We start from the raw sequence: 16,479 nt of genomic DNA on the forward strand, positions 1-16,479 counted from the left end.
TTAAAAAAAACAGACAGCAGGTCTACATCCACATTGCTTCCAGCAGAATCACCTCCTTTACGGGCCTTTTATATGAAAAAAAATCTCTCATTCTGCTGTATGAATAAATAAGTAAAGCCGCTATGAAATACAACAGAAATGGTAAGCCAAAAAACCCGCAACTCCTTATTCCACTCAACACTGCAATCACCACTGTCTGAGAAAGGGTTGCCTACCCGTCCCCTTCACATATGTGCATTCTGTCCCCTCACCAATAGCAACAGCTTTATTTTTCTTTCCACAAAGTCAATAGCTCCAATCTTCTGATGTCAGGGACACAACTGTAGTGGAGAAAGAGACTTATGTCTGATACCTGTGATACCAAGGGAGGTTTTCTATGCCTTCTGCTGTGTCCCTAATACCAGCTGCTTCATTTTATTCTCATGAGATCCACTGACTTCAATAAGAAACAAATAAAATGGGAATCACAGCTTATTCATTGTAATTTGCTGGTATTTAGATAATTAAGTGCAATCAGGCCAACCCCCAATTTATCTCCCTCCCACTCACCTACCCAGCATTCACACTTTGGACAGAAGGACTGATGTAGACCAAGAGCATGTTACTGTGCCATCCTAAAGGAAGTCAAGTGCTTTCAGTCCACTGAAGTCAGACACCCCAGCTGTGACAGAAGAGGAAAAAGTGTGGACGGCCAAACTAAAGAACACCCACCAATGAGCACCTACTATCATTCGATCTTAAATGCTGCAGCTTGTAACAGACACTGATGATTATTTGGCTCTGTAGGTGATTCTCATGGAGGAATCTTCCCTCACTTTTTCTGTGAGAAGACAGTTCCTCTGTGAGTGAAAGGAAATCTATGGAGTCAACTGATTAATTACAGATTTCTTGTGCTAATTTCAGTTGGACTGGGATAATATGTAAACATAGTGAACTTTGTGTGACTTTTGGGCAACATATGATAATCTATAAAATCATGGTCGCAGCTTTTCAGCAATCTGTACCATTAAAATTTATGCTTTCCCGGTCCAGTGAACTTTTCTACCCCACATGTTTGGATCCTACAGAAGATTTCTGAAGACAGAAGGGATTTCCATCTGCCGAGTATGACTCCCTTACCTCACTCTTCAGTCCAAAATGCCCAAAAATGCTGCTCCTGGGGGAGACCCAGAACAGTTTGAGGTGACAGAGGTTTGCCATGCAAGGGTGGAACTGGCCTGCCCATGCAAATCTTATGTTGAATTCAATCCTATGTTGCTTAGGTGATTTTTCTACTAACTTGGCTCCTTCCATTTGCAGACCACACTATTCTACATTCATTTCTGACATTATTACCATTGATGGTTAGTTTATTTATATACTCTTAAAGTTTATTCTGTATATGTGGGTTGAGCGAAATTTGTTATGTCCCAGCCTTTTTGTGCAGCTTTAAAAGGAGGCAGAATTCTGGATTAATCTACTGAGGAACATTTTCCTGAATGAAGTTTTCATAGAAAGAAAAGTCTTACCGAGATAAAACTGTCAAAAGATCACTATTCTTCAGGCAATCATACAAATTATCCACGGTAGCCTCCAAAGTAAGAAGTGCCTCCATAACATAGCCCTGCAAGTGAATATAAATGCAATAAATTCAGGATAAATGTTCCATTCACACACAGGAGTAGGATTTCAGCCATAGTCAATAATATTAACCATCACATCTGACCTTTCACCCCAGTAGTGACTATTACCTCTGTAGCCTCCATTTAATTTGTTAATTGAGAATTTAATCGTGTGGCTTTTAGAATTACCTATGACACTGATAGGACACTTCTGCTAAAAGGCCAACATTCTAGATATTTTGTTGAATAGAAAAGCCAATTAATTTGTAGTGCAGAGTTATACCAATGAAATCAATTGCCTTCAAAGTAGGAAACTGTGCCCAGGATAGCATTGTCACTCTACCAGTAAGTTAGTAATGAATCACTTCTTATTCAAACAATCATGTTCTGCACAAATACTGATGCATATGATAACATTGTGGTGCTGGGTCATGATAGTTGTCCACTTCTGAATGGACACCAGCATTATGACTTTCTGTCAATCTAAAAAAGGAAGAAATTTCAGGATGTTGTTTGGTTTCAGAATTTGACTTTGATTCAGTTTGTTATAACTATCACCTAAGTTTTCAGAACATAAGAACCTGCTTGCTTGGGGATTTTTTTGTAGAAAAAGCCCAACAGGAACACCTCCTGACATCACCATTGTTCCACACAGATCATTTTCTACAAAAAAGCCCTGTGCGGAACAATGGTGATCTCAGGGGGTGTGGCCTAATATGCAAATGAGTTCCCAATGGGCTTTTTCTGCAAAAAGTCCCGAGCAAGCAGTTTTCCTACAAAAAAGCCCAGCAGGAACTTATTCGCATATTAGGCCACACCCCCAATGTGAATTGTGCCAGAACTGCATTCCTACTAAAAAAAAAGCTCTGGCCTTGCTGAATCAGACAAGAGCTACGCATTCTGCCATTCTGGAAGTTCACAGGGAAGCTAGTTGATGTAAACATATGGTCATATACAAAGTTATATAACGATATCATACTCAGTTTTATTTTCAAATTCTTTCATAACAACATGGAATTTAGCATTTACACTGCTGCAGCACAGTGAGACAGCTTCAGTGAGATTTCCAGCACAACCCCAAGATCTATTTCCAGGATATTCAGGATTTCCCTCCTCAATGTGCAGTCATTTTGCCTGAATCTTCCTTGTCATTTGACTGTTAAGACAGCAAGACTAGATAAATTTCATCACACAAACAGGAAAGGTGCAAGATGCAAGGTCCTGACTGCTCTGCTCTTCTCAGGCAGAGAGTGGTTTTTTTTTAAAAAAAAAATTATCTCTCATTTCTCTACTACATTTTCCAAGACATTAGAATGGTACCACTTCTAATTGTTTGTTTGTTGCTTCCTAATGCTTAACTCTGCGTAAGTGAGCTGAATAGAGCAGATAACACAATATTGTTTGGGAGATTTCAGATCTGAACATCTGTACTGCTTTCAGAGTCACAGGTAATAGTAGCTACTGTCAGATAATATGGGACAACCTATCAATTCAATCTTGTGGGACTACAGTCATGCAGGGAGGGCAATCCAAGGTTATGTCTTCCTGACAGCTTCTGCACCATGAAATCCTTGTCTAGCATAGCCATGAGCATTTGGACTTCCCTCCTAGAGAGGTTCATCTGTCTCTCTCAATTGTTGTCTTCTGAAAGTGGGTGAAGATTTTTTTTTCTGTTTTGTTTGAACACATGAAGCTGCCTTATACTGAATCAGACCATCCATCCATCCAGGTCAATGTTGTCTACTCAGACTGCCAGTGGCACTCCAAGGTCTCAGGAGGAGGTCTTTCACATCACCTCCTACCTAATCCTTTAAACTGGAGATGCTGGGGGAATTGAACCTGGGACCTTCTGAATGCAAGCAGATGCTCTACCACTGAGCCATGACCCTACTCCATTTGGCATATCCCCAATAACTGTTGTTATTGACCCTCTTCCCTAGTTTTGTTATGTGTATTTATGTTTTAATTAAATTGTTTCAATATTTTATATTATTTTAAATGGTGTTCTAATGTTTACATTTTTTAGATGTTTTGATGTTGCCCCTTGGGAAACCCTATTTGGGTAGGAATGTGACACAGAAATGTCTAAAATAAATAAAACATAATGTATACATATTAATAAAAGCTCAATTGCTTTTGTGTCACAAGGACTAGGTAAACAGCAGTCAAAGCAAATGACAAAGGATTGCAAATCATTGTGAGGTCTACAGCACAGTTGCCTCTGCATACCTGAATCTCCTCTCCATGCTCTCCTATAACTTCCACTAATCTTGAAAGGAGATCTGACAACGCATGTGCGGAAAGTGGCTGCTTTAGAGCCCGGAATATCTGGAAAGAACGTCCAGCATAATGTCTGGAGGAACTGGAAAGAGCTGTTTGCAAAGCAATTTCACTAAGATGCTGTTCCAAATGAAAACCTAATCAGAGAGGGGGAAAACACTGTTAATGCTTTAATATACTGATAGAGAAATATTAATGTGGGATTAATTCACAATTGAAATTAGAAAGACTAGGCTGTCAGAGACTAAGATGGTCAAGAGTCTACATGAAGAGCTATATGGTGATATCTACAGGAGAGGAGCTGGACCACATTATCACTATGGACAGTCAGAAACAAAATGCTAAGTGAAGACCTAGGGCGTTTTCGCACTGACCTTAATTGGCAGCGACGCCCCTCTTCACCACGCAGGATCTGCGCGGATTTCGCACCAATTGCCGCGGAGCACCCGGAAGAGCCGCAAAGTCCCGTGGCTTTTGCGGTGCAAATGGAAACCGCCAAAAACCAGTTTCCGTTTGCGCCGCAAAAGCCGCGGGACTTTGCGGCTCTTCCGGGTGCTCCGCGGCAATTGGTGCGAAATCCGCGCAGATCCTGCGTGAAGAGGGGCGTCGCTGCCGATTAAGGTCAGTGCGAAAACGCCCCTAGAGTTATTTCTCCATTCCTCCTGGGGCTGCCAACCTCTGGGTGGTAGATGAAAATCTCCTGGGGTTACAACTGATCTCCAGGTGACAGAGCTCAGTTCACCTGAAGAAAATTGCCACCTTGGGAAGTGGATTCTGTGGCATTGAAGGCTCTCCCTTCCCCAAACCCCATCCTCCTCAGGCTCCACCCTAAAAATCTCCAGGCATTTCCCAACCCAGAGATGGCAACCCTAATTCCTAGTAAGGATTTAACTAGGTAAGATACAGAAAGTCTTACATTTTCTCATAAAGCTGGGGGGGGGGGGTTAGAGTGAAGTTACAGCAATGGGATAGTGTGTTAATGCTTCCCTCTTTGATATTACCCTATAACAGGGGTGGGCAATGGTAGCTCTCCAGATGTTTTTTGCCTACAACTTCCATCAGCCCCAGCAATTGGCCATGCTGGCTGGGGCTGATGGGAGTTGTAGGCAAAAACATCTGGAGAGCTATCGTTGGCCACCCCTGCCCTTTAAGGCTGGCCTTAAAGCTCTTCAGAACTGTTGATTACTTCCAGGAAAACAACAGGGGCAAGAGGACGCTGCTATTTTAACATTACAAAGACAGGGGTTACTAAAATCTGATTTATCAACTATTAACAGTGGTGACAGGGACAAAGATGATGTGCCTGATATAAAGAAAAATGAGAAAACCACTCAACAGCACTATGCCACATATACTTTGTCATTGTCAAATTAGCTATGTTTGTGATACTGCAGATAAGAAAATATTTGCTTTCATCAGCTAAAAACCTTAATGCACCTTTGTCAAGAAATTTTCTAAACTGACACAGTAAAATTAATTTTGATACAGAGGTTTTTTCATTTCTAGTGATTCTTATTGAAAAAAAATTATTAAATACCTGACTTGGAATCTTTAAAGACAGATACAACATGACGCAAGAAATTGGTAAGTTGTTCTGCACTCTTGGTATTCTGGTTTTTGGGAGTGATATCTTCATGACACCAAAGTGGACCAAATGCCCTTAAAGGAACAAAGGGTACATATATTTATTTTAGTGCTAAAATTAAAATAGCTACTTTAAAAGCAGTTTAAATAAGGTGCAATTTCCCCAACTAAATAATGGATGAGGATTTGAAACAAATTGATTCAATCCCTTCAACGTTTCCAGTAGTAAATCAGCTAGAATCCACGCCAACAAGAAGTTACAACAGGTTTGGGTATTGTGTGTGCTTTCAGTCTCTGATGTGAAATATTTAAAAGAAAATATGCATTTCAAACAACACAATCAAATTCAAGCTTATGTTGAAAACAAGTTATTTTTAAAAGTTACATAGGTAATGCCATGTGGATGATCAGCTATTGTGGGGACAGTGGCAGCAGAACAAGATACAGTCAGGATGAAGGAGGAATACAATCTCTCTGCTAAGAAAACCAGCTGAATGGTGACGTGTTGCATCACAGTCATTTCATCTTCTGTCCTAGCTGTTTTTAGTCCTGGGGTCAGGGCAGTCATAGGAAAGCATCTTCCAGCCTGCCATGCTGTGGCTGATTGATCTGCTGCGTCCTTGTTGATGGGCTGGGCAAACACAATTCCTGCTCCCTCCACTCTAGACAAATGGTTGTTGTCATCAATAATGCCCCTCTCCCTGGCCCAGTTTCAATATCACCCCAGAAAAAGTTGCTGCGGGGTACTTTCTTGCTGTTGGAGGAAGGTATTTATGAACAATGTCTCTAACATTATCTCAGACATTCTACAAGCCAAATACAGGATAGAATACTTCATGAAAGTACGTATGTTAGGGGATCACAACCCTTTTAAAGCCTAAGAGTACCTTGGAATTCTGACATAGCACAGTGGGCGCAGCCACAAAATGGTTTCTGCAGCTTGCCTTCAGCCACAGAGCTTTGTGCTGTGGTGGCAGCTGCTGCCAAAGCAACGTTTTTAAAAATCTGTGCAGCCAAACAAATCTCCAATGCAGTCAGAAGCCCAATTTGGCCCCACTCACTTCCTAAAAAAGGTTGGTGAGCACCAATGTTCCCTCTAAGCTGCAGAGTCTAGTGAGTGAAAATTCTACTTTGTGAGCTACTGGCATTAAAGTTGGGAGCCACTGCATAAATTATTGTGCTCTGAGGTCATCCTGCCTGAGCTAAGACAAAAATGTGTGAGCTGGAGGCTAAAAATCTGTGAGCTAGCTCACGCTAACTCAGCTTAGAGGGAACACTAGTGAGCATCATGGCACCCACGAGCACTATGCTGGGATCCCCTGGTATAAGTAAATATAGTAAATATCATTGAACTCAATCAAATACAATTGTGTAAGAATCATGGGCATGCTGTACAATGAACAGCAGCCCTGTGGTCATATTTCTTCTCCATCTCTAATGTCTATTACAACTTATCCTGCTGAGATTTGCCCTGCCCCTCACTCAATATTATTGGCAACTGCTGGTGGGGTGAGAATTTTATGGGAGATCTCAGTCCAGGGCTGCCATTTTCAGTAGCAGACCTCATTTCTCACAATGCTTAACTTAGCCTTAAGTCTCTGACTCTCTTCCTGGAAAGCTTCTTAAAGCAAAAGCTATCTGAGAAGCAGCTGTACCAAGCAAAGAACTCAAATGTAATACAGATAACACATTTAGGATGAAGAAATTTTTTTTGTGATTTTCATTTTCTAAATCTTATTTATTCTTTTAAAAGTAGACATTTCTGTCCATAATAAAAAGAGCATATCCAGCCTTCAATTTACCACTTATTGAAAGTGCTAATTCCAAAAGGTACCAGCAGGTAGATTACTACAGCTAAAGGACTTGGGGAGATATATATTTTTTTGGATGTGTAATGTTACAATTAAATGCCACTAAAGACTTTTTAACAGGATGTCACATACGAGTAGAGATTCCCCTTAGGGGATATCCTTATTAAGCCAAGTGGACAATCTGACAACCCTTCTTACTCTTGGAAGTGTTTGAGTGGGGGAGATAATGGAAAACAACCTTGTCTCTTCAGCAGTAAGATCTCCTGAAGCAAATACAACAAACATCCAGCTGTAAATGCAGTTTTAATCTCTGCACACCATGTCTCTTGTTTGCCCATCCTCCCAGCCTAGTTCTTGGTTTGGGCTTTAAACTTATGAGCTTTTCCTGAATCATGGAACCAGCCTGCCTGATGTTTGCTGATCCTGAACCAATTAATTGGAACACAGATTCCAGATTTTTGAAGCTTGCTGTTCTTTGTTTCACCTTCCTCTCCAAGCGAATGCCTGGGAGGGTGGGCAGACTTGGTTCTTGTGGGGTGGAATGGGCTATGAGCCACCACGCTGCCCCTCGTGTGGCTGGACAGGGGAGGGGGGTGCCACCCCTCAGATTGCCCGGGCTGACGGCCTACCTGAACGCACAGGGCTGTTGTGCACAGGGGACTAAGGGAGGGGGGCTGCTGAAGTGGATGCATGCCCAGCGGCTTGCACTCTGAGTTCTGCGGCCCTCAGGAGAAGTGTTCCTTGCACATAGCAGGGGGTGGCAGCAGGGCACATAGCAGGCTCCGGGTGGTGGTGTCTTTTGGAATTGGTCTGGTCGCTCCCAGACACACATTCCAGCTGCTGTCTAGGACAGCGAGCTCCTACACTTGGGACTTCCTGCTTGTCAGCGCATGCCTCTGCCCGCTTGCCTGTCATTGGCAGAGTCTCTGACAGCAGGAGGGAGTGGGGGGATTGACAGCCTCTCAGGCGTGGGCTTTCCGCCCCCTTGCCAGTCATATGCAATGGGCTGGCCAATCCCATGGTCCCACAAGAGCCTGTGCCTCCCCCACCCCCGCCTCGGCAGTGGGCTAATAGCGTGCGCCTGGGCGGAATCACCAAGGCAACGGGTTCTCTCTCGCTCGTTGGGCTGCTCTTCTCCCTCCAAGCATGGCATGCCGTCTCCCCTTTGGGAGCCGATTGTGGCTGCCAACGCTACTTCTGCACTCGAGCGCAGCTACACAGCAGTTCTCTGGAATGGGCTGCCCAACTACATGCTTGCCTGATATCTGTGCTGCAACATAGGTTTCAAGTAATTTTTTAAAAAGACAGAATCTTTAACAAGATATGCAGCAGAGCTTGTTCTGCCTTTGATTACCTGGTGGTCAGAAATTCAATTAACTTGTTTCCCTTTTCATCTGTCTCCACAGCTGTGTCTATATCTTCTATCTCCTGGGTGATCTGTGGGAGATTTCCACTGCTCCCTCCAAGGCTGATGCTGGAGGAGGTAGAGCTAGAGCTGAGGCCGGAGTCTGGCACAGGAGAAGATTGATACTCCCTCAGAAAGTCAAAGCCACCTGGCAGCAAGAGAAAAGAAGGAGATAAATAGGGAATGTACCACACCTAGGTTTGCCAGCTGGTCTGGAAATAAATGTCGTGTCTGGTTTCTAGAAGCTTAATGGGATGGTATTTAGCAGTCAATGCCATGAAAATCTTCAGCTGCTCATTTCCACATTTTAAGTATTAAAGCAACAGGGTATTTTTCACACTTCAGACCAGCTGGCAACCCTAGCCACATCTGAGGTCAGAACTTCAGAAAGAAGAATATTTGTTTTCAGGGACTTCTTTGTTGCCTAGCCATGAAATGCTCAAGGTGGCTTTCAACAATAAAACAGATAAATACTAAGAACTGGTATAGAAAAACTAAAATCCATGGAATATGATTTTTCAGCTACTGCTGAAAGGTCTGCGAAGAAGGGTTCCATGAAACCCACGGGAGAAGGAAGTTTTCCTAGTTTAAAGCAACAACTAAAAAAGGCCCTTGAACAGCTCCGGTGCCCTTCAGTTCTTAGTAGCCTTAGCGCATGCATTGGAACATACAGGTAGAAGCAGCTGTTTGAGTACACTGGACAAAAGCTAGTAACACCTTTAAAGATCAAAACTAACCCTTTGTATTGCATACAGAAACAAAATGGATGTTAATGTATAATACAAGTTTGACATATTCACTTTGTCAAGCCCAGGTCAGCATTTGAGCTGAAGTTTTAACCTTCTTTAAATGCAGACACACATTTACTGTAGTTCAATCTGCAACTTTTAAACATTCCTTTTGAGAGCTTTTTATAAAAATCATGAAAGGCATCAGTCTTTGTTCTCACAGCATACCAGAGCAACTACTTCAATTCTGTTTAGGTATGACGATTAGATTTACTACACCACTGATTTTTTCAGAAGCATGTTTAAGAAACAGTTAACGGAGTAAAAACGATCACGTGCCAGCTTTTATCAAACAAAGTACTATTTCTTTCCAAAGGCAGCACTTATTTTTTTTTCTACATGCATCCTTATATCACATCATTGTATCAGTTTATTACACCTCGCTGCATGCTGGGACATTTATCATCTGTTTTTCTTTATACTATTTTTCTTTTTTAGGACAAAGAATCTCTGCAGTGATAAGTGACAGTAGAACTTCAGCAATGATGGGATGTAGGGCAGGGGCAGGCAATCCTTGGTGTGTGTGCTGACAGCAGTACACCAGACGATTTCAACTGGCACCCAGGGACAGATCTCTGCTCAAGCACTGTCAGCACTTCAGAAGCCAGTGATGCAGGACAAGGCAACAGGCAAGGGTTATGCTCATCATCACTTTCCAGACCTGCACATCCAGGGCTTTTGTTGTAGCAGGAGCTCCTTTGCATATTAGGCCACACCCTGTAAGCTCTTGGAGGCTTGGTTACATCAGGGGTGTGTGGCCTAATATGCAAAGGAGCTCCTGCTACAAAAAGCCCTGTGCACAACTATCCAGGCAAGTCCAGATCTCAGTCAAGTTCCTGAGATGCTGGCAGGCAGTGCTGCTGGGGCTTTGCTTATTTCAAGGCTGCTTGGATAGATGTGTAACCATCATCTCACCAGCCCCTTTTGTTTGCTGTCATACTAACACCTACACTGATAGATATTGGAGTTTTTTGGGGGGGTGCTCGGGCCAAAAAGGCTGTCTACCACCCCTGCTATAGATCATATATGCAAGTCCTAAGCATAGGGTTTATGCCTGAATTTTCATTAAAAACCCTATGTGCTGGAGGAGGGCTTGTGAGTACACAGCTTGTTCATATATATTGCTGCTACCTGTAAAAACACTTTCCAGAGCCACCTGTGAATCAGCCCATAGAATTCCAGTAAGAAAACAATATGAAAAGATCTACAATTCTACATCATTTAACTTTGCAAATTACAACTCCCAAAGGTCTCTAAAGAGGAAGTATATAATTCCCCCAAATAAATAAATTATAAAGCAACCAACCAATAAATATATATATATATATATATATATACATGGTTATTTCACTATATATTTCACTACAACATTCAATCACAAGCTATGCCCAGTATTCATTGGCCCGGTGCAAAGGCAGTAAACAGTGAATACGTTTACCTTGCTTGGAGCAATGTTTCCCACTCCCCACCTAGTAGGAATGGCGGGCTATGATGATAATGATAATGGACATTGGTCTGAACTGGATCTAATTGGATGGCAGTTGACTGCAGTTGGATTTAAGCACAAAGGATGGATGTCTGGCTGCTGTTTCTTGACATCACTAAAGGCACAGCCAACCCCGTCAGAAGAACTGGAATCTCCACCTAGATACCTGGTAGTTCCATCTACTGAGGAAAGCCAGTTTCCATCAAAAGTTTCTCCCTTTCATACTTCAGCCCAAAGTTTACTTTCCCCCAAATAGCTCAACCCATTATACTGTTGTGTACTACCTTACACAAAGGTCTGCACCCTACTTACATAAGTTGCCTTCCTTCCCTGCGATGGATATTAATGTGTCACAAATCAATCATCCAGTTGCTAACATTTATTTTTATCTGCCCTTCCCCAGAATAGTTCCAAATATGTTGATGTTTTTCCAGGAGTGTGAAGCTCAGAACCAAATATTCTAGATTTGGTGTGACAAGAGCTACATTCAGAGCAGCTCTGCGTCACAGAAGAAAACTGCACAAGCGATATTTTTGGTCCTACCTTGCATATTTTCTCCCTAGTTTATTATCTCATTCCATCATTTGTAGACAGCATTATCTCAAAAATATGCAATTAGGTCTAGCCTTAGGCATCTTGGTATTTTTGGCCAAATATTTCCGGAAGACAAACATTTGTGGAAGATTTAACTATCAGTGGCAAAGCTAGTGCTCAAGCTAAAGCAGCACTAAGCAAGCAGCCATGAAGTGGGGGAGTCACTTTTTCAAAATGCAAACTGACATAGCTCTATGCAGGGCTATTTTTGTAGGAAAAGCCCAGCAGGAACTCATTTGCGTCTTAGGCCACACCTCCCTGATGCCAAGCCAGCCAGAACTGAGTTCCTGCTCAAACAAACCCCTGGCTCTATGCTGTATAAAAATCACATAGCTCTTAGGACAAAACCATCCAGGTCCATCGGGCTGCATTACTTAATGGAAAAGCAACCCCTACATGGCTGCACGTAGGGGTCTAAATTGTAAACATAAGCTAGCAATTCAGAAATTGTGACACACATTACTTCTTACTGCCCACACTGTAAAACAAAAGTTGTAAAAATTAAGAAAAAAATCATGTTTATTTTCACGTACATCCAGTATATCAAAATATAGTATTTTTGCACAAAGCTCTTCTTTAGTAGGCTCCCTTCAGTTGTGATCACACACATTAAATAATGCACTTTCAATCCACTTTTTATGCACTTTCCAACTGGATTTTGATCACAGCCTTCCAGTATTATCCTTTAGTTCAACTGGATTTTTAATGAAGGATTTCTTTATAAAACAAATAAAGGATGTTCTAGTACAATAACTCTGGCAGGCTTTACTGATTTTGAACATTTGTGAAACTTTTAACAAGGCTCATTAAAATAAAAAGTGAAGAGATTTTCCTGGATACACTGAGGTTTTTAAAGTTTGTTATAAAGGAATTATAAGAAAAGAGGCACTTATATATTTCTTATTATGCGAAAAGAGGCACTGATCTTTTAATATACTACATTCTTGTCAAACATTTTTTAAAATATAACTATGTAGAAAATAGAAAATTACAAATGGGAACCCACAAGACTCATGGGAGGGGGCCCACCTGCAGTATGGTCACCTTGATGGCCCTGGCTCCTGTTTCCTCCCCATCCAGGCAAATACAAAGGGGAGGGAGAATAATATTTGCCAGCCCTCCCCACCACTCTGCATACCCCCTCCTCCCTGAAGTTCTGTGCACCCACCTGTCCACCCTCCTCCTCACTGCTCTGCCTACCTGCTTCCCATCACTGCCCACCTCCTTAATGCCATTTGTCTGTTTTCCTTCCTTTGCTCTGTAGGGAACAATGGCAGGGGGGGGGCAGTGGTCCCTTACTCAGCTGTAGAGCTGCAGTCTATCTGGCTAGGTGGTGGCAGCTCCCGTTCCTCCTCAGTCTCTCACACAGTGCAATTTGGGTGGATACTGCCGGAGCAACACTCTTCTGTTTGGAGGAATTTTCCCCCGTCATTTTTAAAAGCTTTTCATATTTTTCTGCAAAGCTGGGGATTCTCCTAGGTTTATTTAAAAAAAAAAATCTCTGTTCACTCCACATAAACCCAATCCACAGATTTAAGTATTTGCAACAGGTGGGAAAATACTGAGAATTAGATACATTGATATCAGTTGCAATCTTTGTCCTGTTTGCTTGTGTTTATAATCTGGTCTATTCGAAGATTTATTTCTATAATTGTGTTATGCAAGTAAAGTCTGGGCTATCTGCTCCACACACAAGTGAGATAAGGGTAGGGGGAAACAGCTGTAAGGAATGCCATAATTACATTATTCTTTTTCTATAAACAACAAGCAGAGCAGGTATATGCCTAGAGCTTAATAAAACGGAGGGGGGGAATGGGAAACATTTTACGAAATGGTAGCTTAATACTGAAACAATTGTGCTGCTCTTTACCATGTTAGTTTACTTTATCACGTTTAGAAGTCTATATTGCTGTTTTCCCTTTAACGGTACAACAGGGAGCACTAAGGATATGGACTTGGAAGAATAAACAAAAATTTCAGAAAAACAACCTAGCCCCACCTTTTTTTAAAAGGATTTAAATTACAACAGCATAGCACAGAAAGAAAGAGGAATACATCACTAGTTTAGTTAGGGATGTTCCTGGTACTGACCATGAGGAGTCCATAGTATATATAGTCACAGTACATTTTGAAATTGCAGCAGCATTGGATGCAGGGGGAAAAGCAAAACAAAACAAAACAAAAAAGTGGATGCTTCAGAACAGGCCCTAAGCAAATACCTAAACTATGGCTTGTTATTTTAACCATAGTTAACCCTTTTTATCATATGTTAAACCATGGTTAAACACTGTAGCCAGAATGTGAGTTTGCAATGCATGTTTTGCTTCAGTCATGGTTATATGTCACATCTGCAATGAATAAGCCACAGATATGGCCGCTTCCTAGCTCCTTTTCTTGAATGGCGACTCGCGGGTCTTGATAGTACCTTTCTCTATGCATTATCCAGGGGCAGGGTTTAGGTCAGCAAGTGAAATACTAGTTTTGCTGTAGTTTTAGAGCATCACATTGTCAAGCAGCTGTGGCATCAGGGCCAATTATACAATTGGAACCCACTGAATTGTGCTAGTGAATAATGTCTGAATTGTGCCAGTGAATGTGCTTGGTGTCAAAAGATGTTTTGATCTTTCAAAGCTTTAAATAAGTTAATGCTGCAATTTCCAAAGAAAATTAATTGTGTTAAAATCTTACTGAAATCAATAGGACTTGGGTATATACTGTTAAGCACTCAAATTCTATTGATTTTGGTATGGTTTTTAGTTATGCCTGATTAACTCCTTTGTGACTAATACAGCACTGTAACAGATAAGGTATTTTCATTCATTTTGATGTTGAATATAATTTGTACCTAATTAATTAAAGATGACTGATTTATTACACCAAGTATTCCAAGAATACAATTTACATTAACAATCAACATGTGGAATTTGGTTTACTGAGCTGAAGAACTTTGGTTTTGAAGCTCAATAAACTGGTCTCTGCTGAACTCATCCAACACATGTTGTTGCAAGACAATCTGTATTACATGAACTACTTTGATTTGTCCTTCATTTCTGTTCTGCTGCTGTTTGCACAGATGTGCATTATCCAGGGGCAGGGCTGGATAAACTTCTCAGAAACAAGTTGAAGCAAATTGGAAATCTGTCCTAAGAGTTTACTACCTGTGTAGAAGTATTCAGGTTGATAAGACAAGTGGACCGTGAGGGTCTTGGTTTCATTCATTTCCCTGCTCTGGAGCAGCACCGTGGCAATGGCTTGAAAATTGCTGTTGCATGACAGAGCGATCAAAAGATGAAGCAGCAACTTTTTACTGTGCTCAAAAACTTCAGGGCGGTAATGGTCAAGGCCTAGGGAAACATATAAGAACAGCATTTTAATATGAAGTAAAAACAAATGAATATTCCAAAATAGCAAATGTGTAGGCACATTTTATTTATTTGGTTTTTGTTGTTGCTGCTCACCCAAAGGGTCTCACAGTGACTTTCAATATTAAAAACAATAAGATAAAACAACATAAAAACAAATACCAAATGTAAAATATTAACATTAAAAGATTACATTATTAAAATATGTGGCTTTAACCTACCACTAATACAAACAGCCCAAACGTATGGTTAACCTACAAAGGTCAACCTAAACAATATGATCTTGCATGTCCTGGGAAAACTAAACAAGTCCATAAGGGTACAGATGTCACCCGAGAGTGCATTCCACAAGGCAGGAGCCAAAACTGATAAGGCCCTTCCTCTGGTGACAGCTAACCAAGCCATCCTTGGGCAGGGCACCTGCAAGAGGCCATTAGAGCATGACCGAAGGGAGCATATCAATAAAAAACACACACATGCAGGTAGGGTTGCCAATCCCCAGGTGGGGGCAGGGGACCCCCTGGTTTGGATGCTTTCCCCCTGCTTCAGGGTCATCAGAAAGCGGGGGTGGGGGAGGGAAATGTCTGCTGGGCACTCCATTATTCCCTATGGAAACTGATTCCCATAGAGAATAATGGGGAATAGATACTCCACGGGTATCTGGGGCCCTGGGGGGGGCTGTTTTTTGAGGTAGAGGCACCAAATTTGCAGTATAGCATCCAGTGCCTCTCCCGAAAATACCCCCCAAGTTTCAAAAAGATTGGACCAGGGGGTCTAATTCTTTAAGCCCCAAAAGAAGGTGTCCCTATCCTTATTTTATACGGAAGACATTTAAAAAGGTGTGCAGTCCCTTTAAATGTGATGGCCAGAACTCCCTTTGGAGTTCAATTATTCTTATCACACCCTTGTTCCTGGCTCCACCCCCAATGTCCCCAGATATTTCTTGAATTGGACTTGGCAACCCTACATGCAGGACAGCATTTCTTTTTGTTTTATATAATTTCTATGATTTTGAGAACACTCTTAAAAAGGCATCACTTAAAACCACAAAGTTGTTAAATGAGAGTTTAACCAACATGAGTTGTTTAGCAGTGCAATTCTACACAACTATTGCAATCTGTCTAAGCCTCTAGATTTCAAAGGGCTTAGACTGAAATAACTCTGCATAAGATTGCACAGAAATAATTTTTCGACTGTCTTCTTTTTAGGGCTCAAAGAAACAAATGGAAGTAGTCAGCTAAGGAGTGTACATGAATCAGCCTAGCTTCTTAACTTGTTTTGGAAGAAAAGTAGAGAGTGGAATAGAGAACACTCTTCCCCTTCAGCCTAGGTACTTTATTGTAAATGGCTTGAAAGATCAAAAGATTTCAGCATGGAGGAAGCATATGGCCTGTGTACCAGAACACTTAGCAAAGAATTCCTTTCCTTTCTATACAGTTTCCCCCCCAATGCCGTCAAGTGACCCAGCAGAGTTTTCAAGGCAAGAGATGTTCAGAGGTGGTTTGCCACTGCCTGACTCTGCATCATAACCCTGGTATTCCTTGGTGATCTCCCATCCAAACACTGAC

The 16,479-nt window shown here is 41.6% G+C and overlaps 1 protein-coding gene across 2 annotated transcripts in view; it reads right to left on the minus strand.

The window, feature by feature from the left end:
- Window positions 1–16,479, minus strand: part of FRY (FRY microtubule binding protein) — a 225,217-nt gene that overhangs the window by 50,287 nt on the left and 158,451 nt on the right. For both annotated transcript variants that reach the window (XM_060234716.1, XM_060234717.1), the window contains exons 39-43: window positions 14,708–14,893; window positions 8,631–8,829; window positions 5,419–5,540; window positions 3,831–4,018; window positions 1,509–1,603 (exon numbers count right to left, since the gene is read on the minus strand). In XM_060234716.1, coding sequence (XP_060090699.1) covers window positions 1,509–1,603; window positions 3,831–4,018; window positions 5,419–5,540; window positions 8,631–8,829; window positions 14,708–14,893 — 790 coding nt within the window. The remainder of the gene's footprint in view (window positions 1–1,508; window positions 1,604–3,830; window positions 4,019–5,418; window positions 5,541–8,630; window positions 8,830–14,707; window positions 14,894–16,479) is intronic.

Source organism: Heteronotia binoei, chromosome 3, assembly GCF_032191835.1.
Source record: "Heteronotia binoei isolate CCM8104 ecotype False Entrance Well chromosome 3, APGP_CSIRO_Hbin_v1, whole genome shotgun sequence".
Taxonomy (NCBI): Eukaryota; Metazoa; Chordata; class Lepidosauria; order Squamata; family Gekkonidae; genus Heteronotia; species Heteronotia binoei.